This window comes from Echinops telfairi, unplaced genomic scaffold (genome assembly GCF_000313985.2).
Source record: "Echinops telfairi isolate 266 unplaced genomic scaffold, ASM31398v2 ScPeMD7_5592;HRSCAF=6446, whole genome shotgun sequence".
NCBI lineage: Eukaryota > Metazoa > Chordata > Mammalia > Afrosoricida > Tenrecidae > Echinops > Echinops telfairi.
In genome coordinates this window covers 18008010-18031042 of record NW_022109491.1, presented here as the reverse complement: position 1 = coordinate 18031042, position 23033 = coordinate 18008010, and the positions used below count along the sequence as shown (strand labels likewise).

At 47.7% G+C, this 23033-nt stretch overlaps 1 protein-coding gene across 1 annotated transcript in view; it reads left to right on the top strand.

The window, feature by feature from the left end:
• Window positions 1–23033, top strand: part of DHX35 (DEAH-box helicase 35) — an 82287-nt gene that overhangs the window by 40725 nt on the left and 18529 nt on the right. Inside the window, exons 9-17 of the mRNA XM_004697987.2 lie at window positions 702–873; window positions 1667–1825; window positions 2934–3144; window positions 7512–7636; window positions 12839–12893; window positions 15641–15736; window positions 16739–16833; window positions 18428–18505; window positions 19722–19851. Of these exons, the coding sequence (XP_004698044.1) occupies window positions 702–873; window positions 1667–1825; window positions 2934–3144; window positions 7512–7636; window positions 12839–12893; window positions 15641–15736; window positions 16739–16833; window positions 18428–18505; window positions 19722–19851 (1121 nt within the window). The remainder of the gene's footprint in view (window positions 1–701; window positions 874–1666; window positions 1826–2933; window positions 3145–7511; window positions 7637–12838; window positions 12894–15640; window positions 15737–16738; window positions 16834–18427; window positions 18506–19721; window positions 19852–23033) is intronic.

The following is a 23033-nucleotide window of genomic DNA, read 5'->3' as shown; positions in this document are numbered from 1 at the left end:
GTCATTTGGTTCTTCGCTCTCTACTTCCTTAAGAAGAAGCCCTGGCCAGCTCTTTGAAAAGAGCCCCTTGGGAAGGAGGACAAGCCCATTTGCAACCAGTTGCCTTTGGATAGTTTCAGCTCATGGTGACTCCATGTGTGTCAGACCTGCATGACTGCTGTGACCTTTTGGAAGCAGACTGTAAGGTCCTTTCCTGAGATGTCCCTTGATGGGTTTGAACTGCCAGTCTTTGGCTTAGTGGCCCAGTGGTTCACTACTTGCCAAGAGGCCATCCAGTCCCTACCCCTTGCTATTCACTGGACACACTAGACCAGGAGCCCGGCTCGGGGGCTGGTAAATCCAGTGATGAATGGGCTGGGCTTCGGAGGTGTCCATGGAGGTGTTCTCGCTGGGGATTGTACCTGAATCGGCTCCATCTGTGCTGCCATTGGTCAGGAGGGGAAGGGGGCCTGAGAGCATGGGGAGCTCAACACTGGGCCACAGCCCTGGGGTTCACCTGCCAGAGAGCTCTGCATGCTAACGGTAGCGTGTTTGCCTGCGTATATTGCATTCATTTTGCAAATACATCTAAAATAAAAATCGTCACTTACATTATTAGTTATTTTTGAATGCTGTCTTTTATAAAAGTGGGGGGGGAGTGAATATTTATTTCATTCATCCAGAGCCTAATTGTTTGCTTGGAAGGCCCAAACTTTCAGGAGGCCAGCTGGCAGTTCATTAGGGTCTCTAACCAACGAGCAGACCATGGTGATGGACTTAACCCTAGATCTTTTCAGTCCTGTTCCAGATTATATCAAATCAACTGTTGAGACGGTGGTGAAGATTCACCAGACAGAGGGCGATGGAGATGTACTGGCATTCCTTACTGGCCAGGTAATTCCACCGGCCCCTTCTCTGTGAGGAGGGGACATGCTGGGACAGTGCCACCATAGCCAGGGTAACCTTTGTCTCACGTCGTGTGATGCAGACTGTCAGGGAGTTGCTCCCTCTTGCTTGTTTGGGGGTTGGCTGTATTTGAAACCTCATTGGTGGATTCCAAAGCCTACTAGGTAGCTTAGCCAGCGAGCGGTTCTGTTTGCCGAGACTGAGTTTGGCATTTGGCACGTCTTGCTGCTAGCGTGCCGCTGCTGCATGCCTTCTTTCCCGGGGACTGCTTACTGCTTGTCCTGAGGTGGGATGGGCCACCTTCCTGGAAGAACATGCTGGCAGCCACCGCCTGCCCACCCAGGTGGTGGCACTCTGTGGAGCTACGTCTGTTGGAAACTTTTCCACTGCCAGACCCTTTCGACAGTTCAGTAATCATTTCCGTGGAAGGGGTAATGGGATTTTATACGTTGCAACTTGTCCCCACGCACAAACCGCTTTGTTTGCCACCGCCCTTAGAAGCTTCAGAAAATCGTCATCGTTTATCAGAGCCTCTTTGACTCACTGTGCTTAGTATACATTTCCATCATTCATTTTATGGCTACAAGTATTCACCACTTCAACATCGCTGCTCAGGAGTCGTTGATTAAGTGTCTCCCCAGAGGGGACAGTGGTGGCAGTGAACTCCAGCAGTCTGACCAGCGTTGAGCTGTAGACACATCTTGTGTTTTCATTGGTGCTGATGCAGCGAGCGGCTGAGAGCTGACTTGGGTGTCTTGGCTTCCTGGCCACGTGCTTTCAGGAGGAGGTGGAAGCCGTCGTGTCCATGCTCATTGAGCAGGCTCGCTCCTTGGCCCGCACCGGGATGAAGAAGCACCTGCGCGTTCTCCCCATGTACGCTGGGCTGCCTGCCTTTGAGCAGATGAAAGTGTTTGAACGAGTGCCACGCAGCGTCAGAAAGGTGAGAGCCGCCCGCGACGGACCTGTCCTCACCTTGCTGCTCCATCCCTGCACACTGGACAGACTCCTTTTTTTGCTCGTTGTTGAAATTAAACACAGCAAAACATGTACCAATTTAACACCTTCTGCGTTCAGTTCTGTGATATCGATGCCATTCTTCAAGTTCTGTTTCCCCCAGTTGTTCCTCCCCGAGAGCATAAACTCCTCTTCCGATCGAACTTCTATAGCGTTGTTGTTTTCAGGTTGATCCCCTTATAGATTGTTATTTAAAAGAGCACAGCGCTCAAGGAAGACACATGTCAGTAATGAAGCTAGATTGTTGCTTCGTTTAAAGAAGACTTACAGGGATATTTGGTTGATAGTAGAAAGCTGGTCTCAGGGTAATAGTTGGGGGCTTCCTCCGCCTCCTTGGATCCAGAAAGTGTGGATTCCAAAAGAATTTGAAATTCTGTTCTGCATCTTCCCAGCCCCGCTCTGATGAAGATTCTTTCATATAGTCGTTGATCAAAATGTTCAGTAATAATAGCCAGGCACCACGCAGTGATTTTTTTGGTTTGTTTTTAATTTCATTAACGTGAAGTTGGCTAAATGTGAAGGTTTCCTAAAGAATTCTCAGCCCATGTTTCTGTGTGACATCTTGAAAGCTCACGGTGAAAATTACTTCTTGGCAATTTGGAAACCTGCCCACAGAAGGGCCGCCCTCCCAGTCATGATTGTATCTGGCAACATTTATCTCTTCTCTCCGCCTGATTTTCCCCTTGGACTCGAAGCTACCCTGGAAGAGCTCCCACATGCTGAACACTTACTGTGCGCCAAGTTTTAGGCTTTTCTCACTTGGTGTGCATTTCCTCTCTGATCCCTTTGGCAACCCTGGGGGTAAATATTTAACAGATGCAGACACTGAGGCTCCCGAGGTGAGGTAACTGAGGTAAGGGCAGCCTGTGGCTCAGCCCTTGCTCGTTGCAGTAGAACCAGCAGGCTGGCTCCTACCGTTTGTAGAATGTCGGCACCATCTCTGAATCTCTTGTGGGTTTTTAGAAGTGGCTTATTAAATGTGAAGAGAATCCTGTGGCGTTCACCCTCACTCTCCTCTTCTGGTGGGGTCGTAGGTGATAGTAGCCACCAATGTGGCGGAAACCTCCATCACCATCAGCGGCATTGTGTACGTGATCGACTGTGGCTTCGTGAAGCTCCGGGCCTACAATCCCAGGACGGCCATTGAATGCTTGGTGGTGGTCCCTGTATCCCAGGCCTCAGCCAACCAGCGTGCAGGCCGTGGTGGCCGTAACCGCTCAGGAAAATGTTACCGACTTTATACAGGTTAGTGGGGGTGCTCCTGGAAAGATTGGCTTTCTCATAGTGAATATGGGCATTGGAGGATATTTCAAGTATTGATCCTTAATTTGAAGAATGTAATATAAAATCTGGACCCCTCACATACCACTTATCTGCCACTGCTCCCCATTGGACAGAGCTGATTCATGAGCGATAGCCTATTTGCTGTTCTTGCCCTCTCTGGACAGGGCTTATCTTGTCATGTGGCCTGGTAACTTGGGCCTTGGGGGGTCAGACCCTGCCTCGCTTACCTTTTTCCTGTAAGTTACTGTACTCAGGTTGGGTTTCATTTCCTCCTCTGGGTCACAGTGCCTTTGCAGAGGTAGGATCCGGAAACTCCTTTGTAGAAAACAAAGAGTAAATTCTTGCTGGGTCATAAACCATGCTAGGCTCTGAGGGAGCAAAATAAAATCACCATAGAGATTGTCCCAGCCTTTAGTGAGCTATCTTTCTAGCTGGAAGACAGGCTTATCAACAGGTAATGATGTACCCAGAGTGACTTTCTCTCTCTGCAATTGTTTGTTTTTTTAGTTATGTGGACAATGGTGCCAGGACTCCTCCCAGTTCTTCAGAATTAATTTTCAATTAAGTCATTAAAAAAACATTCAATTGATTCATTAAAAAAAACGTTGAGAATGTACACAGCACATTGTATACCAACTCAGCAGTTTTGCCATATGTTCAATTTGGAGACATTTGTACGGTTCAGTGACATTTATTATGTTCTTCGAGTTGTACAATTTGCAGTCTCTTTTTCTGATTTGTTTGTCCCCATGAACCTAAACTCACTGTCCCCTAATTTTCATAAGTAGCCTTTTGAATGGCTGTTGTCAGTTGGATCCCATAGTGCAATAAACTCAGTGCCTTCCTCCTAGCAGCCCTACTGGACAGGGTCGAACTCCTATTTACAGGAGTAGAAGACTTCTCCCTTGGAGTGGCTGGTGGCTTTGAACAGCTGACTTAGTGGTTTTGAACTGCTGACCCTGTGGTTAGCAACCCAGCTTATCACCAGGACTCTTGCTTCCATATAGATAGATCTTAACAAGCATAATTCTCAGGGCAGATATTCTTTACTATTTAATCTAAACTCCTGTTTTATTGTAAGAGGATTCTAATGATTATACTCTGTGGGACCAGGTTGACTAGAGAGACAAATCCGGGGACACTCATATGTGTAAGAGAGAGCTTTATATCAAGAAAACATCCCAGTCCAGTCCAGATCAAGTCCATAAATCCGATACTAGCCCATAAATCCCTCTTCACACTCACGCAGCCACATGCAGTGATGCAGAATGCAAGAAGATTACGAGCTGGTAGGTGCAAAGTCTTGTAGACCCAATGGTGGTGGACGCACCTCCAGGGCTCTGGCTGCCATCAGTGCAGCTCGTAGTGGCTCGGCAACATGGAGGTGAAGCAGAGAGAGGGGATCTTTATGAGGATGCCACACCCACAAGGAGGTACCATCAGGCTGTGACCTGCTTGGCAGGCTAGACCCCACCCCTTCACTCTCGAGTTGACAAGAGATTATGTAACAACCACATACTTAATTTAAGTTTTAAAGATTATCTCAGGGCATTCATTAAGGACCTCCTCCATCCTCTTTGGCTCCAGAAATTCTGGATTCCATGGGGATTTGAAATTGTATTCTGCATTTTCCCCCCTTTTGATCAGGATTCTTTTGTAATTAGAATGTTTAGTAACAGAAGCTGGACACTATGGAGTCTTTGGTCTCAGACAAAGGAGGTGATTAGCCACACAGTCCATTTCCTCCTGCTCCTGGCCCTCTTTCTTCCTCTGTTACTCAGTCATTTAACTCTTCCCTCTGTCTGATAACCACCTGCAGTCACCTAACCGGGTTTGGGAGTTTTATTTCTGTTCAACTTTCTTTCCCTTCTGGTTATTATTGACACCTTTCTCTTCAATCGTTTTTCCTTCTACAAATTTTTATAGAGCCCTTGCTGTCTGGCAGGCATGGAAGTCGGGCTGGAAGATCTAAAGCTAGTGGAGAACTGTTGGCCTGGCAGTGTGGTGGTGGAGGCAGACCCACTAGTAGATGAATAGAGTATGGTGGGATAAGTTTTCCATGAAGGGTGAACCTGGGAAACAGAGATGAGAGCGTATTATCCTGCTGGGGCATTGGGAAAGGCTTCATGACTGAGGTGGTCTTTGAACGTGACCCCCAATAATCACCCAGGTGAAGGAGTGAGTGGCAGTGGGTATTAGATTTTAGTATACCAAGCAGAGGCAATGGGATGTACAGGTGCTTAGAAAGAATGAAGGGGGCTGGTCATCTTCATGGACATGAGACCAGAGTTAAAGATGCTAAGCAGGGATAATTGGGCGGAAGCAGGAGAACCAGGACTAAAACCTTCCTACATAGCATGAGCGGGAAGGTGTGGAGCACTCTTCAAGATGAAGTGGCCAGCACCATCTCGTGCTCCATGGAAATCGGGACTGGGGGGTTCGTGCAGACTGCTACAGATAAGCAGACAGGTGGGTTTGCTTAGATCGTCACTCATTCCCACAGTGATACAGTGCTCACCTGCTAGTGAGAAGACGAATGGTTCAAATTCACTAGCTGCTCCAGGGGAGAAAGATTTGGCAGTCTGCTTCTTAAAAGATTTACAACCTTGGAAACCCTGGGGTGGGTGGCTATGAGTCAGAGCCCACTCATCAGCACTGGGTTTGGCTCCCATAACAGGAGCAGTTTCAGTGGAAGGGGGTGGGGGAGCGGCCATCTAACAGTAAAATTGACCTCTAGCCTTTCTTAGCCAGTCTGGTTCTGATACACCTTCAGCCAGTGGAGCTCTGAGCTGGGTGCCTCTTGCCCTGGCCTTTCGGTTTCCCAGAACCTCCTGGGACATCCCCACAGCGTATCTTTTACTGTGTTCTACAGCTCCGCTGGATTCCATTCTCTTCCTGAGTACCCCATTTCTTATTTTGGACCCTTTAGTCCTTGATCACTTTGCTTGGCCTGTTTCCTCTGTGCCCAGCAGATTCTCCTCCTCTTTCAAGAGGCCCCTCCCTCCTGAAACTCGATGCCTTCTTCCAGCAGCTGTGATTCCCTCTTTGGCTGAGCCTCTATTCTCTGTGGGAGGAGCACTCATGGGGCCCTATGCTGTTTCTCCTAGGAAGACCTCATATCTGGTCATGGCCTTCTCCTCCTTCATGTAACGAGCTTCTCAAAGGCTTCACCCGTGCCTCCTACCCTTTAACCCTCCGCAGAGTTCCATCGAGCCTCCCTGAACCCCTCTGCTGCCCCTGCTTCCTGGGCGCACCTCAGCAGAGCTGTCCTCTTCTCTGATAGCTTTGCTTTCCCTTGATCACCAGCGTGCTTGGAAGAAGTGGTCATCCTACAAAAACCCTGTACCCCAAAGACCCTTGAAGTCCAAAGGTAATAGTCCATTTGCAACGTCCTGCTCCGGAAGTCGCCCAGACCCTCCCAGTGAGACAGGCACATTTGACAGTGTATGTCAGCCGGTCCTCAGAGTACTGCTTGTCTGTTCTCTCCGGATGGTGCTCTTTCCTCATGGCATCTTTGCTTTGCTTATCTCTCAGCTGACTCAAGCCTGGTCATCTCACGGCAGCCAGGCTGCCGCCATGCCAAGGAGTGTGTGCACCCGTGAACACAATGATGTGGGCAGTGCAGCCAGTACGTTATGTAAACTCTCTTGAGTATCTGGAAAAATGACGCACTCTTTCCCCCTTCTCTTGCTCCTCGCCCTCTCTGTCTGTGTAGCTTTTTATAACAGGCCTCCCAAAGTCCCTATTTCCGGCCCCTTCCATCTGGGAAACATTGTGCCTTGGGCCACTTTTTCCGATTGGAGGTCCCCTCTTGTGCCTGACAGGGCTTGTAAACATTCATAATGTACTTATGGCAGCACTGCGTTTGGGTGTGACCTTGTGTGCCTGGCTCAGTCATATTTCCGAGTCAGATTTGAATCATTTCTGCCCTTTCTAAGATTTATTCTATTCGGACTCAGCAACATGTGAAACAAGAGTATATACCATGCTGATGAGAATGCTGTGTGGTATTTGCTCCTTCCCCCTCAAAAGCCTTGTATAACACTGATTTTCTCAAAAACACGGTTACTAGTTGCTTTTCATGTACTGTATTGTTGATAAACTTAGACGTCCTGAAGTAGAGGGACACACTTTAACAAAGGTCTATTGTTCACATATGTTGGTCCATTAAAGTCAAATGGCCTTAACTGAATAAATGCACAACTTCATGTGATGGCACCATAGTCTTCTGTTTTGTGGCCTGCTGTTCAAGTGAGAGAAGTCTCTTTGGCTTAATGATTGCATTTGATTGTGACCTTTGATCTCGCATGGTTCTGATTTCTTCTCAGAGGAAGCCTTTGACAAGCTGCCCCAAGCCACCGTGCCTGAGATGCAGCGCAGCAACTTGGCGCCTGTCATCCTTCAGCTGAAAGCGCTGGGAATCGACAATGTCCTCAGGTTCCACTTCATGTCGGTAAGTCCCGCCTCTGTGGCTGTGGGAGGGTGGCAAGCCCCTGGGATGCCCCCATGTTGTTTTTAGAGTGAAGCGCCCTTCGGTCTTTGGTACCACCCCATGGCTGTGTGCTCCTTTGTGCAGGCCCTGCGCAGGTGGTGGGAGCCCCGGCAGACTCAGCTGGTGTGATTCCTGTGCCAGCCAGCTTCTGTTCTTGTCTACTGGGGGATGGGGCACAGCCAGTGGTGACAGGGTACAGGTGTTGGGGGAGCACAGAGGCAGGGCTCCTAGCTCAGTCAGTCTTGTCTGAGGTGAATCTGAAACCCAAGTCAGATTTGCCCAAGGAAGATGAGTGGAGGTCCCCATCACAGAAGATGTGTGCACGCCTAGGAGCAAGTAGATCACCCAAAGGGGACTGGGTTGAACCTCAAGGAAGATCCTGTGCTGTATTTTTGGTTAAACCTCAGGCTCGTTTCTAGGGTGGAATTATTGGAGCAAAAGGCCTGAGATGTTTGTGTATTGCCAAATCATTTGCCAGTGTAAACTCCACCAATGTGCAGACACCCGTGTTTGCTAATTTGAGGAGAGAATTATCTTTATGTTTTAAACCACTTATGAGGTCCAAGAAATCATTGCATTTTTTCCACGTGGTCAAACCATTTCTTTATTAGAATTAATGCTATTAAGTGATTTTCCAGAATTCTTTGAATATTAAAGAAATAAATTTTTGTCAGTAAAAATGTTTGTAATATTTTATCAGGTTATTTACATTTCATTATTATTTTTAAATGTGCTCACTCATTCAACCAACTCTCATCAAGCCGATGCAGGCTCATAGTGACCTTATAGCACAAGGTAGAATTGCCCCTGTGGGTTTCTGAGACTAACTCTTTGAGGGAGTAGAAAGCCTTGTCTTTTTCCCTAAGAGGGGCTGGTGGTTTTGACTTGCTGACCTTGGGGTCAGCAGCCCAGTGTGTAACCACTACCCCACTGGGACCTTCTATGTGCGAAGCAGCCCTGATAACCTTTACACGCTGGAGCCTCCAGTTTAAATGTGCAGACGTTCAGAACACTGCCATAGTCAGCTCCGTGTGTCTTTGCCTCTGATTCCTTCCTTCCGTTCTGCTGGGCTGTGAAGCCCTTCTCCAGGTCTAGTTCCCGAGTCTCCACTTCCACCTTCTTCCTGCATTTTCCTTATCTCAAGACTCAGTTTTACTCTTGGATAGCCCAGCTCTATTGATAGATTGTGTGACAAGTTTAGATTTCTGATAGATCCCTATTGTCATATGTCAGGATAATGAGATGAATAGCAGAATTGAATGTAAAAATGTCACCTCCCATCTCCAAGAAATGAAAAGAAAAGGGAGGAAAAGAGTAAATAATTGTATGCTTATCATAAAGTCTGAAGAAAAAAATCCTTTCTGACTTAAGTGTATAATATAAGAAATGATAAAGAAAAGAATATGTAAATTAAAAGCTTAGGAAAGCCCCACCCATACCTACAATTAGAGGAGAACATAATGGGAGCGATGACAGATTTGTATCTTAAAACTGGTTCTCAACCTGTAGGCCGCGACCCCCTTGGGGGGTTGTCGAACAACCCTTTCACAGGGGTCGCCCGATTCATAACAGTAGCACAACGACAGTGATTACGTAGCAACAAAAATAATGTTATGGTTGGGGGTCGCCACCACATGAAGAACTTTATGAAAGGGTCGCGGGTCACTGCGTGAGGAAGGTTGAGAACCGCTGCTTTAAAAAATGTCAGGTGCGAACCGATTACAAGGAACTATATGTGACCTCCTCCCTGGGGGACGGACAACAGAAAAGTGGGTGAAGGGAGACGTCAGACAGGGCAAGATATGACAAAATAATAATTTATAAATGATCAAGGGCTCACGAGGGAGGGGAGAGCGGGGAGGGAGGAGAAAAATGAGGACCTAATACCGGGGGCGGTGAAGAGGAAATGTTGTACCCCTAGTACTTGGGCGGAGAGGAAATGTTTTGAGAATGATGAAGGCAATGAATGTACAAATGTGCTTTACACAGTTGATGTATGTATGGATTGTGATGAGAGTTGTGTGAGCCCCTAATAAAATGATTAAAAAATACATATATATCAGGTGCATTTGGACATCTTTGGAATAAGTCAAGACAAGGAAGCTGCACAACTCGGCAACTGCCCTTAAAGCACGCCAGCTTCTTGAGAGAGAGCAGGGCTCACTGAAACAGCTGTGCATGAAGTACCACTCACCACCGATGAAATGTCAAACATAAAGACAAGTGATAAAATCCAAAGCTGGCTTGGCGTGGGAAGCTAAATTCCCTTTGTATTGCTGACCCTGCGTCTGCCTGCCTGCCTCGAGGACTTCCGGACTGTAATTAACGAGCCACGGGACTGTCTGGTCTATCTGCTGGTGGAAATTTCCCCTGAGCGAATGCAAAGGAAGGAAAAAAGCTTACCTGGGTGCTGCTGTGCACAGCATCGTTTTGTACTCAATTACAAATGGTAACTAATGAAACTTAGGAGATTTTTAAACCATCGAAAGTGAGAAAAATACACTAAAATGGATCATTCGATATGAGGGGACTTAAGAAAGTTTGTGGAAAAAATAGAATTAAAGAGTAAATAAAATTTTCCACGAATGTTTTGAGGCCCTCTTATATTTCTGTCTGGTTAGTGTTATTTTTAAAGTTTTATTTATTTATTTATTTTTTTTGTTTTATTTTTAATGCAATGATTTTACAGCTTTTTAAGAACTGAAATGGTAAGATACAATGACTTTTGTGTATCAGCAGACTTATTCACAAGAACAGAAAACTGAGGATAATGCAGTTGCCCTGGAATTATTTAAAATAATTTTGTGCTTCATATTATGAAGTTGGACCTTGATGGAATGTTTTGTAGCTATTCCAAGTGTCTTTTTTTTAACCCTGTGAAGTACTAGGGGTACAAGGAGCGGTGGAGGCCGCGAAACAGCAAGAAAAGCAGACTCAATGACAGACACAGTGATGCCAGCTATGCGAATACATTGAGTGTGATCTCAAATCGAAGGGTCATCCGAGCCACGAGGGAAACGTTTCTTTTGGTGTGAATGCACCGGATGTGATTTTAAAGTTTTATTTTGGTAAAATTATTTTTCATTGGTGAGAAAAACCTTAAAGGGCAGAATTCATAGGACTTAGAGATTGTGGCAGTAGAACCAAGGATTGTGGGGAGTCAAAAATTGCCTCAGTTTGGTGGTTGCCCTCGAGGTGATCCAACACCGAGAACATCAAGTAGTTAGAAAACTGACACGACAATACTTCATCAGCGATAAATCACTGCGCAAATATTGATGTTCACGTAGGCATCAGTGGAGGACTGACAGCAGGGGACGAAGAACATGAAATAAAAGTTTGTGTTTTATGAAGGCAGGGCAAAAAGAATTTTCCATAAATTGAAAAAAATATTCTTTTTAAAAACCCAAAAAACTGTAGTCACTTGGCTCAACCTGAAGAATCCCGTTTGGCGTTAAACTGCCTCTAACCCCTGCTAGCAACTGGCCCCTGCTCTCGTCCTCTCCCCGCCCTCCAGACCAGAACTTGACTCTTCCAAGACGTCTCTGAACTCTGCCTGCCCAATTAGCCAGGAACGTGCACTGTTTTGTAAGACCTTGAATTAGTCCCTGCAGCTGTGCTGTTCCCTCCAGCTTCGTTGCCCTGTCAACTAAATGCTAGACTAGCCCTCCCCTGAGCCAGCCCACTACTTTGAACTATAAAAATCCTGGAATCTTTTTTTTCCCTGGATTGTGAGATTTCCAGGTGCTAGCCCGTTCTCGATCCAGCTGTTTAATAAGGGCTTTAATTATTAATATTGTGGTGTGACTGATCTTGCTCAGTACAACCAAATTCAGTGCTTGCCTGTTTTGTTAGAGTGCTAACTGCGAGGTCAGCAGTTCAAAACCATCAGTGCGCTGAGGAAGAAAGATGAGAGTTTCTAGTCAAAACAATTTACAGTCTTGGAAGCCCACAGGGATAGTTCTGCCCTGTTCTAGAGGGTCACTATGGGTCACAATCAACTGGTGTTGGGTTGGGTTTGAGCATCTCTTGGTACATAAAGATATGGCCACTGAAGATAGGCTGGTGAGCCAGTGGCCAGATTTACTCAACAGCGATTTGCTCTTTGCCGTGAAGGCAGCCCCTGCGTAAGGGAACACAGTCAGTGCAGCCCCAGAGGAGACATTTGATGGGGCGCTGTGGATGCTGAGAAAGGGAGGGAGACCTGGCTTTGCCCTTGTGGTTGTGTGCAACCGCCATTCCTTCCGTCAGCTGTAAAATCAGACTGAGAGTGGAATGCAGAAAGCAAGTATGTTAAGTGAATGTGTTTAGAAAAAAGCTGTGCTTTGCTATGATTTTATTGCCTGGTTTACTGGAAATCAAATAATGTAGAGAAAATAATCGTGAGCTGGTGCCTCCTAGGGGCTCAGTAGGAATGTGTGAAGGGAAAGCAGGAGGAGATTTCAAACAGAGGGCCCCCGTGTCGGTTAGAGCTCTGTGTTTCGATGTGCCCAGATCATCTGGCCTTCTTTTGGATTTTCAGAAAGCTGTGTTGAGCACAGATATTTAGTGCCCCCCATGGGCAATGCCTGGCGCTGGGCTCTGGGTGATGCAGGCATGAGTAATCAATGAGTTCTGCAATGTCTTGGGGCTCTCATGAGCAGAAGGTTAAGGAGAGGAAGTTAACATCAGAAACGCCAGAGGAGAGTTTAGGGAACATGAAGCAGTAGAGCAGAGGGCGAGGGGGATTTGAAGGGGAAATGTATACCTCAGCTGAGCTTTATTTACTTATTTCTATTAAAAGATCATTTTATTGGGGACTCTTACAACTCTTGTCACAATCCATATATCGCTTGCATCAGGTGAATTTGTATATATGTTGCCTTCATTTTTTTTAGACATTTACTTTCTATTGAGCCCTTGGTATCAGCTCCTCTTGTTCCCCCCACCCACCCCTTCATAACCCCTTGATAGATCCCAGCTGAGCTTTAGAAACCAAATAGTATTAAGGGGAGGCAGGGCATGTCCAAAGATACTGAGAGCAAGTAGTGTGGAGGCCGGGCGGTAGGGGGCATGTTGGAGGGAAGAGTGGACTTCAACAGGCAATGACATGCTTTTATGTTGGCTGTCCAAAGAAATTAACTTAGAATTCTAATGGTGATGTTGGTGATGATTATTTTACAGCCCCCGCCAGCACAGTCCATGGTCCAAGCTTTGGAGTTACTCTATGCCCTGGGAGGTAAGTCTGTGTCTCATGCCAGGCAGGTTCTGGGATTTGAAGGCCTGTACTATCTTTAAGGTTGGGTTGGTTTTTCTTGTAGAGCTGTTGATATACAACTTGTGTAATGCCGTTGTTTTCTCTGGGATTTCTCCTTCACTTACTTGCTTGAGTGTAGACTCACTTTTATGCAAGAGGGAAATAATAATATCGATTTCATTTTTATTCCAAAACTTATGGTAGATAACGCACACACAGTCACTCTGTACATGGGAAAGATTGTTAATGGGAATCATGTTAATGTTAGTTTAATGCCAAGGGAACCAAATTTTACTTTATACATACATTCTAATGCAGCGGTTCTCAACCTGTGGGTTGCGACCCCTTTGGGGGTCGAAAGACCCTTTCACAGGGGTTGCCCGATTCATAACAGTAGCAAACCTACAGTTATGAAGTAGCAAAGAAAATAATTTTATAGTTGGGGGTCATCACCACATGAGGAACTGTATGAAAGGGTCACAGCACTAGGAAGGTTGAGAACCACTGTTGTGTGTTGAGGGACTATAAGAATTTTTTTAAAGGAGTCCTGGTGGCATAGTGGTTACATGTTGGTTTGCTAACTGAGAAGTCAGCAGTTCAAAACCAGCAGCCATTCTGAGGGAGGAAGATGAGGCTTTCTTCTTCTGTTAGATGTTACAGTTTTGGAAGCCCTCTGTCGTATAGGGTCCCCATGAGTCAGAATTGACTTGATGGCAATGAGTTTTTTGAGTTGAATATAGGAATTTTGGAACTGGTCTGCTACTTCACTTGCCAGATTGGAGAAATCAGTTTGGCTTTGGGGCTGGGCTGGTGGGAGAAGGTGTCAGCAGTCACGATGCCCTGTGCAGAATTGGAGCTGCACCACAGGCACAGCCCCTGCCCGCTGCCCCTGGTCCCTGTCTGCCGTAGCTCTGCAGGGAATGGACCTCTGTCAACTACTGCAACCTGTTTGTATGTTGCATGTTTGTCACTTAACACCCTCCTGGAGCTAAACAATAAAAAACTCCAAAGTTTTGTTGATTGTCTCCTTATACTTTTCCTAACTTTCAGAACGTTCATGATCAAAGTTCTTGAAGTCAATCTCTTGGTGAAAGGAAACAACTGTTTTGAATGCTGAAATGAAATATGAATAGCTGTGGAATCAAATGTTGTTACCTGGGAACAAGAACACTGTCCATTTCACTGTTGTTACATTGCCCGGAAGACTGCTTTGACTGATGAGGCTGGTTTTGTGTTTCCTCCTCTTTAGTATTTTATGGCAAAAACTCTGCCATAGAGGAATGGTGAAGTACCGTATATACTCAAGTATAAGCTGACCCAAATATCTGCCGAGGCACCTAATTTTACTACAAAAACTGCATTAAAAATGTGCTGAAAAACTCGGCTTTTACATGAGTATACACAGTAATTTACAACCATGAGATAAAAGCCCACGACTTACTGTTTTGCAGTTGTGATTCTTTTTTAAACAAAAAATAAGTTTGTCAGAAAATTTTTTTCTAGTGTTAGTCATTCCATGAGGTTTTCTCCTGAGCTAATAATGAACACTGCCTGTTTGCCTGCCACTTCTGTGCTAGTGTTAACTCTCAGGCCTACTTCCCGGCCTCTCCCACAGTGGGAGGGTGGGTGGGGTCAGGGGGCAGCAAATCTGATTTCTTGTCTCTGGTTTCACCTCTCTTCAAACCGAGAAATCCCAGCAAGGAGTCTTGCAGGGCACTGATTCCTGCCCTCTTCTCTCAGTGAGGAATGTGGGGGCCAGAGAAGCTGGAGACTTGCCCAGATCACCCAGGCAGCTGCAGTAGACTGGAATGTACCTCTGCCTTCCCCTGTGCAGTCGGTTCCTGGCTGAGGCGCCCGTGGGAGCAAGGGCCAGGCAATCAGGAAAATGCATTTTGGGAATCAAATCATACCCCACATGGCTGGCTCCGAGGAGGGAGGAGATCGCCTGCCTGCCTTATTTCCTAACCTAAAAAGGAAAGAAACCCATCCTCCAAACTGCCACTACCAAACCCACTGCCCCGGAATAAGCCCACCTCAGGGAAAGAGGAGGCTCTCTGCTCCCATGAAGACTCAGGCCCGCTCCTGTGGGGCCACTCTGGCTTGCAACGAATTCGTGAAGCTCACTTCCGGAAATCATCCAGGCGGCAGTTGGATAATGAGGCTGCTGTGGCCCAGAAGCATTCTGGGATAGCATTTGGGTCCTAAGTTGTGCCCTCCCCCCGATTGACTCCCCTGGGTGATTGCTCAGCGAGAGATGAGCACACAGCGAGGGACCATCACTCCAGGGTGCCTGTGCTTATAAGGAACTGCATGTGGAGAACACTTAGTTGACTGAGGTCGGAAAGCAGGAGGGTAGGGGAGGCTGGAGACCAGGCCTTGGCCAGCAGAGTCGATGTTGCAGGAGACCCTTACTGTTGACACTGTGTAATTGTTGGACAGGAAAGAGGGGTCGTGGACAAAGTAGGGGACCGAGGCTGTGATGGCTAAAGGGGGATTGGGAGGCAGAGGAAGCTGCAGGACCATGTCCTTATTGAAATCCCCAAGTGGGAGCCTCCAAAAGTCTTGGCTGTTCAGGAGCCCAGGCAGCTCCTTTCCTCTTCTCGTGTCATGCTACCTCAGTGTCAGAGGGGAGCTGGGCGTGCACGAGTCTGCTTCTGGATGCCACGGTCATACATGATCCTGTCCTCCCAGCGCACCGCCTCTGACCCTTAGTTCTCTCCTGATGACAGGCCTGGACAAGGACTGTCGCCTCACCGAGCCGCTTGGCATGAGGATAGCGGAGTTTCCTTTGAATCCCATGTTTGCAAAAATGCTGCTTGAATCAGGTGGGTGGAGCCCGATGGGTCTCATTAATTTTATTTCCATGGTCAGAAGCATCGCTTGAATTCCGTGTACCCTCGGGGAGGGGGCACAGAGTACCCGGATAGTGAGGGCGCTCTTGTGAACAGTGGTTGGGTTAGGGGCCTGTGGCTGACTTGTGATCAACGTCCATCCATCATGAGTTCAGCCAACGCTTTTGTCTGTCTGTCTCCTAAGGGCTCACTCACCCCCACCACCCGCACGCAGGTTTTGGGGAAGATTTGAGTTGAGTTAGATATAGAACCTGGAGATCTTCGGATATTTAGAAGTCACGTTATGGAGTCTCCTGAGAAAGCCGAGAGTCATTTGTTTCTTCTGTCTATAACTTTCATTTCCACTAGCAATCTGTGGAAGATGTATTTCATTTCAGAGTAAGCACAGAAACCAAGTGCTCAGTGCTAAGGGTGGTCTGGAATGACCACATACCCTTCGCCATCTGTGGACAAGCAGGGAGCTGAGGGAGGGGTCCGAGGAGCAGGTCATTTGTGAGGCAGGAGCAGCCTGGACAGTATAGTTCACTCCAGCTGTCCAGCGGCATTGCTGCCGGCGCCATCTGCTGGCACCGGTGGGGAGCCACCCGGAGAGTGCCGCCCGATCTAGTTGGTGGGCTTCTCTAGGCCAGCTGGGCCCTGCTGAGATGGAGGTCACCGATAGGAGGGTCTAGGAGCAGCAAAGCAGCAGAAGGGGCACTGCCCACTGTTCCCTACATGAGAGTTGGGGGGTGGTGTGGGGCAGGGAGCTGTAGAGCTGAGTCAGTCTGGACTTCACCTTGGCTTAGAGCCCCAGCTTGTGTTGGGGTGCATAGCCGGCTTCTGAGAGGGGAGTGTTTCTGTATCATCACATTTAAACAAAATGTAACTATGTATAAGCCTGTGCCATCAAAGCAAGGTGCAACACAGAAAATGTCGTTCACGCCTTGTGTGCCCTGGTGCCTGAGTGAAGGCAAACTTGCTCTTTCTGCTCCATAGGACATTTCGGCTGTTCTCAAGAGATCCTCAGCATTGCGGCCATGATGCAGATCCAGAACATCTTTGTGATCCCCCCCAACCAGAAGTCTCAAGCGGTGAGTCCAGCCTTGCCCCTCAGCTGTCTGCAGTCTCTTGTCCCCCTGAGCTACCCTGAAACCATCCCCCCAGAGCTGCTGAAGACCCAGCAGCCTAGGTGGTCGCTCCTCACAGTCTCAGTGTTTGCCGGTTACCTAGGAGACCCTGGGTGGCTCAGGCGGTTAAGAGTTCGATTACTAGCCTAAAGGTTGTACCCCAGCCAGAGGTGTCTTGGCCGACAAGCCTAGTGATTTACACCCACGGAGCCGAGTTCTGCTCTGCACACCCAGTTGCACCCCCCCTGAGTGGAAATCGAGGGGCAGCTTTTCTCATCACGCTGGTCCTGGGAGCTGGGCGCTAAGAGGTCACTTCCTGGTGGATGCTCATCTGGAGGGGAGGCATTGGCTCTCGGCCCAGAGCCCCAGGCCATGATCATTGCATTTACCGACGTTCAGTGCCCCAGAGGGAGGTTGGGAGTCCAGGGGCCTCCCAAGGGACTGCTCGTGGAGGGCCTGGGCTGAGGCATTCTGAGTCAAGGAGGTGGCAGGAGTGAGTGCTGGGAAGACTGTGACGAACGTGTCAGGACTAAAGAGGCCCCGGAGATGGAGGCAGGTCGGCGGGGCCCTCAGGTCGGAGAAGTGCAGCTGTTCCCACTGGAGGGCTGAAGACGCGGAATGAGGAGTGAGGCTTTCAGGTGAATTGTTGGCTGTCCTCTGACCGTGCTGTGCCTGGGTTACCGTTTCCCGGCTCCTGCCCAAATTGATTTGCCATGACTCCTTGTTTGATTAAACCTTTCAAAGGCCCCTACTAGAGGGCAGGTGACCCCTCTAAAGATGGGAAGACTGAAGGTCTGGCCACTCTGCCTAAAGTCGCAGCTTCCTCTCCCCTTCTCTTGCTTCTCCCAGCTTTATTTCTCCTCTAGCACTTCTTACCACCCGACACGCGGGGCGTTTCCTTTATGTACTTTGTTTGTGGTCTCTCCCCCGCTCCTGTTGTGTCCACTGCAGTATTCCAGACGCTTAGTTAGCACCGTGCCTAGTCTGTAGTAGGTGCTTAGTAAACATCTCTTAGTGAGTGGAGGGAAGAAGTTAAATGATTCTGTAGTATTTGGTGCAAGAAAGTTCCCAAGTTAATGAGTATATGGACATATGACTTGTGTGTCTATTGTTCTGTGAACCCAGGGAGCGGATGGCATTGCCCAGGATCGTACAGAGAGGAGAATTCAGGTGATAGCCTAGGGATAGTAGGCTCTGGCCCTGTGCTAGGCAATCAGCCCCTGACCCTGGAATGTGTATTCTGCAGGCTGGAAGGCACTCTCCTTGAAAGAGTTGATACCAGTGGACACCGAGGAGACAGGAACTCTGGCCTTCAGCTAATATCTTGGCCAGGGCTTCATAGTCAGTTATCTTCACCCCACAGTAATCTTGCTAGGGAAGGGCACTTTACCACTTGTACAGGAAGGAAACGGAGGCCAAGAGAGGTGAAGCAGCCCACCTCAGGTCTTTAGACTGGTGACTCGTAACCCACGGCTGTTCCTCCTGCAGTGCCACCTCCCCTCCACGTTCAAGAAGCCCCTCAGGATCCACCTTCCACACGCTGCTTTCTTTTTTCCAGATCCGCGTGCACCGCAAGTTTGCTGTGGAGGAGGGCGATCATCTCACCATGCTCAACGTGTATGAAGCATTCATCAAGGTCAGCACAGCTGCAGCGCAAAGGCCCCACACCTCACGGGACCTAGGATCCTAGCGCTGATTCATGAGGACCCTTTGATTTCCCCGTTAGTTACTGATAGTCCTTCTACTCTAATGTGTGCTGGGTTTCCTGCCTGGCAGAACTCAGGAAACACTCACTGCTTTTCCTCATGACCTAGACATGCCACGTGTCCGCAGCAGCTAGTGCCGTCGGACAGAGACGGCATGTGAAGTCATGCGCACGGAAGGTAGCTGGTAGTCTTGGCTGGATCTTCCATGCTGTCTGCTGGGTTTGGTGGCCAGCTGGGTTTGCTGGTGGTTCTGAACTGTCAGCCTTTGCGGTTAGCAGCCTGACTCATAACCACTACCCCACCAGGCTCCTCTGACCTGCCCCTTGACTTTAGAGCAGGAGTCCTCAAACTTTTTAAACAGAGGGCCAGTTCACTGTCCCTCAGACCCATTGGAGGGCCGGACTATAGTTTAAAAAAAACAACTATGAACAAATTCCTGTGCACACTGCACATTTTCTTATTTTGAAGTAAAAAAACTAATGGGGCAAAAACACCCAGTGGGCTGGATAAATGTCCTTGACGGGCGCATGTGGCCCGCGGGCCGTAGTTTGAGGACCCCAGCTTTAGATCGTTTCTAGGTTACTTATGCTTTCTAATCCAGTGTACATTTTATCTAAATAGCACTTTCACTTCCCTCAGCCTTTGACCACTGTAATTGTTCGCCCTCCTGACTATTTCCATCTAAGGTTGGTTGAACCCATGGATGAGGAACCTGGATCAGAGGGTTGTTACAGTGGTAACGCACAAATGATTTCTTAGTTGGCATGTGCAATATGACTGGCCGGTCATCACATGAAGTATTTATAAACTCAGACATGCCAAGTTAGAAAAGGTGATTGATTTCCAGGAACCACAGGGAAGTTCCTGTTCTTTCTCGCACTTACTTCTCCTCCCAGGTAGATGTTAAGCTAGGAGAACACCTCTGCTGGTCAGCTTGTTCTCGGGTGCCCTTCTTTGCAGGGTGGGTCTCACAGCCACTTAGCGGGTGCGTGCGGTTGTCAGCATCTGTGGTGAAGGGCCGAGAGGGCGGGGTGATCTGAAGATCTCGTGCCCGAGGGAGAAGGAGCGCACTTAGCTCTCTGGGGGGGGGGGGCCTCTGTGGAGAACACTTGGGGGTCTCTAATTCCCTCTCTGGTTGCTCTGTAGCACAGTAAGAGCTCTCAGTGGTGCCAGGACCATTTCCTGAATTACAAGGGTCTCGTCAGAGCTGCGACTGTGAGAGAGCAGTTGAAAAAGCTGCTCGTCAAATTCCAAGTACCCAAGAGATCTAGTGAAGGTAAGAAGAACCCCCACCCCTGCTCACCCCCTTCCTAGCCCTGCTCCTGACCTGGCCTTCGGACCGTTCTGTACGTTCTGGTGTGGGGCAGCGCCTCCTGCTTTGCACCTGACCTGGGCCTCACTTTGCCAATGTTTGTGCTGATGGGAGGCTGTCGTAAATTAACTACGGATGTGTCACCATGTCCTTTCTCCAAGGAGGCCCATTTTTACACCTGAGGGCCACTCTTAGGGAAAACATTTGAAAGCACGTAACAAATCCCAACGCTTGCCTCATGACACATTCTAGAATAATTTTCTCACAAACAGTTCTGTTGAGTGGAGAACCTTAGTAACTCTTTATATACTGACAGCACATGGCGTGTGTGCAGCCTGGCCATTCGCTGAGGCTGGGACAGAAGTCCTGTGTTAGACCCCCGTCTCACAAAGTGACACTCACTACCCTTCATTGAGGACACTCCAGGTTACTCATTCTGGGAGGAGGGGGTGGGACAGGTGATACCACCCCAGAGTTCGAGGCCGTGCTCTGGAGGAAGGGACATACCTGCTCCTTTGTTCCACACCTGCCTCTGCACGCCTGCTGTGTGCTCAGGAAGCCCTGGTGGCATAGTGGGCCACTCGTTGGGCTTCTAACCACAAAGTGTAGCAGTTTGAAACCATCCGCTGCTCCACAGGAAAAAGATGAGGCTTTCCCCAACACATAACCACTATACTACCAGGGCGTAAGGGGATCTTCGAGGCCAGTTAAATTGGAGCCAGAGAGATCAGGTCAGAAATAGGTCATCCGTTTTGGGGGATTTCTGACAGGGCAATATTGATGGCTTTCTCTAAAGACACAGGTTGATCACAGAGGCTTTTTATGAAGTTTTAAGAAAACTGAATATCACTTGGCAGGATAAAGGCCAGAAAAGTTGAGCCTTGGAATTTGTTTTCATCACAACAATGTACCTGCTTGTTCTTCAAGGGTAGCAAGGTCTGCCCTCCCCGAATTCTATTAGGAAACTCACTCCATCCACTCGACAGCCTTACTCTTGTCCCTTTAGGTTTCCCCTAAAAAAATACCTAAAAGGAACAGACTTTAAATTCCTCGAGATACAAAAACTGTGGTTTTGATGTGGTATAATTCAGAGAGTACAGCATTCTTCAGGGAAAGCTAGAGAGCTGGGAACATCACCTTTAGAAGTGTACAGAGCTAGGGGGAGGATAGATCAAGAAACAAGAGTTTCATGTTTTGATTCTTTTGTTTAGTAAAGGTTTCTATAGTTTTTAGCAATAATTTTACCTCCCCTCATATATATACAAGAGTATTTTAAATTAATCAAAAACCTCATAATGCTATGGAATGATTTGATATATATAATAATCCCAATTAAAAACAAACAAAAAAAACCCTATAATGCTTTAATTACATATTTTCAGAAACGTTTCTCTTATCTTCCTTATTCATTGGCCATCTTTCACATACATATGAAGCAATGAAGAATACCATGGATTGACCCTGGCACACCTTAGTTCTCAAAGTCATATCCTTGCCCTTCAGTACTTTAAAGAGGACTTTTATAGCACATTTACCCAATGCAATACATCTTAATGTGCTAACTGCGGCTTAAAGATGAAATCTTCGATTAAAAATAGTACTGAAAAAGAAAAGAGGAGGATTTCTGTTCCCGGCGTAGATTCGGAGTACCGGGGAACCATGGGGCAATTCTATTCTGTGTTATAGGGTCGCTCTGAGTCGGAATCGACTTGCTGGCAGGGAGTTTTGAGCCGACTGTGTGCCAGGCACTGTGCCGCATACTGACCCTGCTCACTTGCACTTATCACAGGCCAAGCACTGTTCTGAGCACTTGCACACCACAGGATCCCGTGATGCGGACAACAGTGTTGTGCTATGGTCCTTGTTTCACACATGAGAGTAGCAAGGCTGAAAGCAAGAGAGCAACATTGTGAGGGTCACCCAGTGAGAGCAAGGTGGAGTCAGAACTTGAGCCCCAGCAGTTTTATTCAGAGCTGCCTTTTGCCTTGATACCAAGAGCAGGTGGTTCCAGAAATAACCAGGACATAGTTCTTGTTCTCAGGGAACTCACAGGGGATTGTGAAGAGAGAGGTCCCACAGACAGATGGACTGTAACATAAGATGACCATTTCCCTGAGACGTTAAAACAGCCAATCTGTCACTGTGGAGACACGAGGGCAGGGGCACCGGGGAGAAGGGATCCAGAGGAGCTCTCAGGAGAGTCTCTGAGGGGCTGGTGAAGGAGAGAACAGGGGCACCGGGCACCGTGGCCACAGATGATGGGAGTGAGGAGCACATGGAATGCGCACAAGGTCTTTGATGAGTGGACAAGTTCTTGAGAAAGGAAAAAGTGGGTGATGGGTAACGTGGTGTCTTTGATGGAAGCAGGAAACTTACCGGACGAAGCGAGTTGAGCTCCTGTCCCCTCCCAGGGGGGACAGCATGTGCTCTTCAGCCTGCTTGTCGTTGCCTGCCTCTTCTCCCAGCTAGGAACAGCATCACAGTTAGTGTTACTTCTCCCTCACAAGAGAACTGAAGTACTAAGGAGGAAGACTGTGTTGGGTACAGCAGAGTTTTGGAGGGCCACAAACCATTGTCAGATCTAAGATGTTTGCCCGCCCTCCCCATCCTTCAAAGAACGAATTTTCACCCCTTAGGCAGCAATATTGCCTCTGGTAAAAGGGCATGTTCTATTTGGAGCTTGCTTATGGGCAGTAAGAGAGACGAGACTGAACCTTGTATCAAAAACTGTGACTAAAAGTCTAGATTTGAGAATTCTCAGCTGCGTTTATAAACAATAGATTTTAAAAAGAAAACAAATTGGTGACATATTTTTTAGCAGACAAGCATGAGAAGAGATGGAAAACTTCATTATAGACTGATCCTCTTTAACCACTGTAGAATAAATACTAGTGTCCAAATTGGTAAGTGGACACCAATGTAGAATAAATACCAATGTCCAGGTTGTTAAGATCTAGAACAGCAAATCCACAGAAGAGCTGCACGTAGTTATTAATAAATGTAAAATGGGAAACCAAGGGAACAACAGGTGAACTCAGATCAATGGAGAGAAGGGCTAGGATGCCTAGTGGGGCTTAAGCAAGGGCAATGTAGCAGCGAGGAATTACTAAACCCGAATGAAGACCGAACACGATATGGGACAAGAC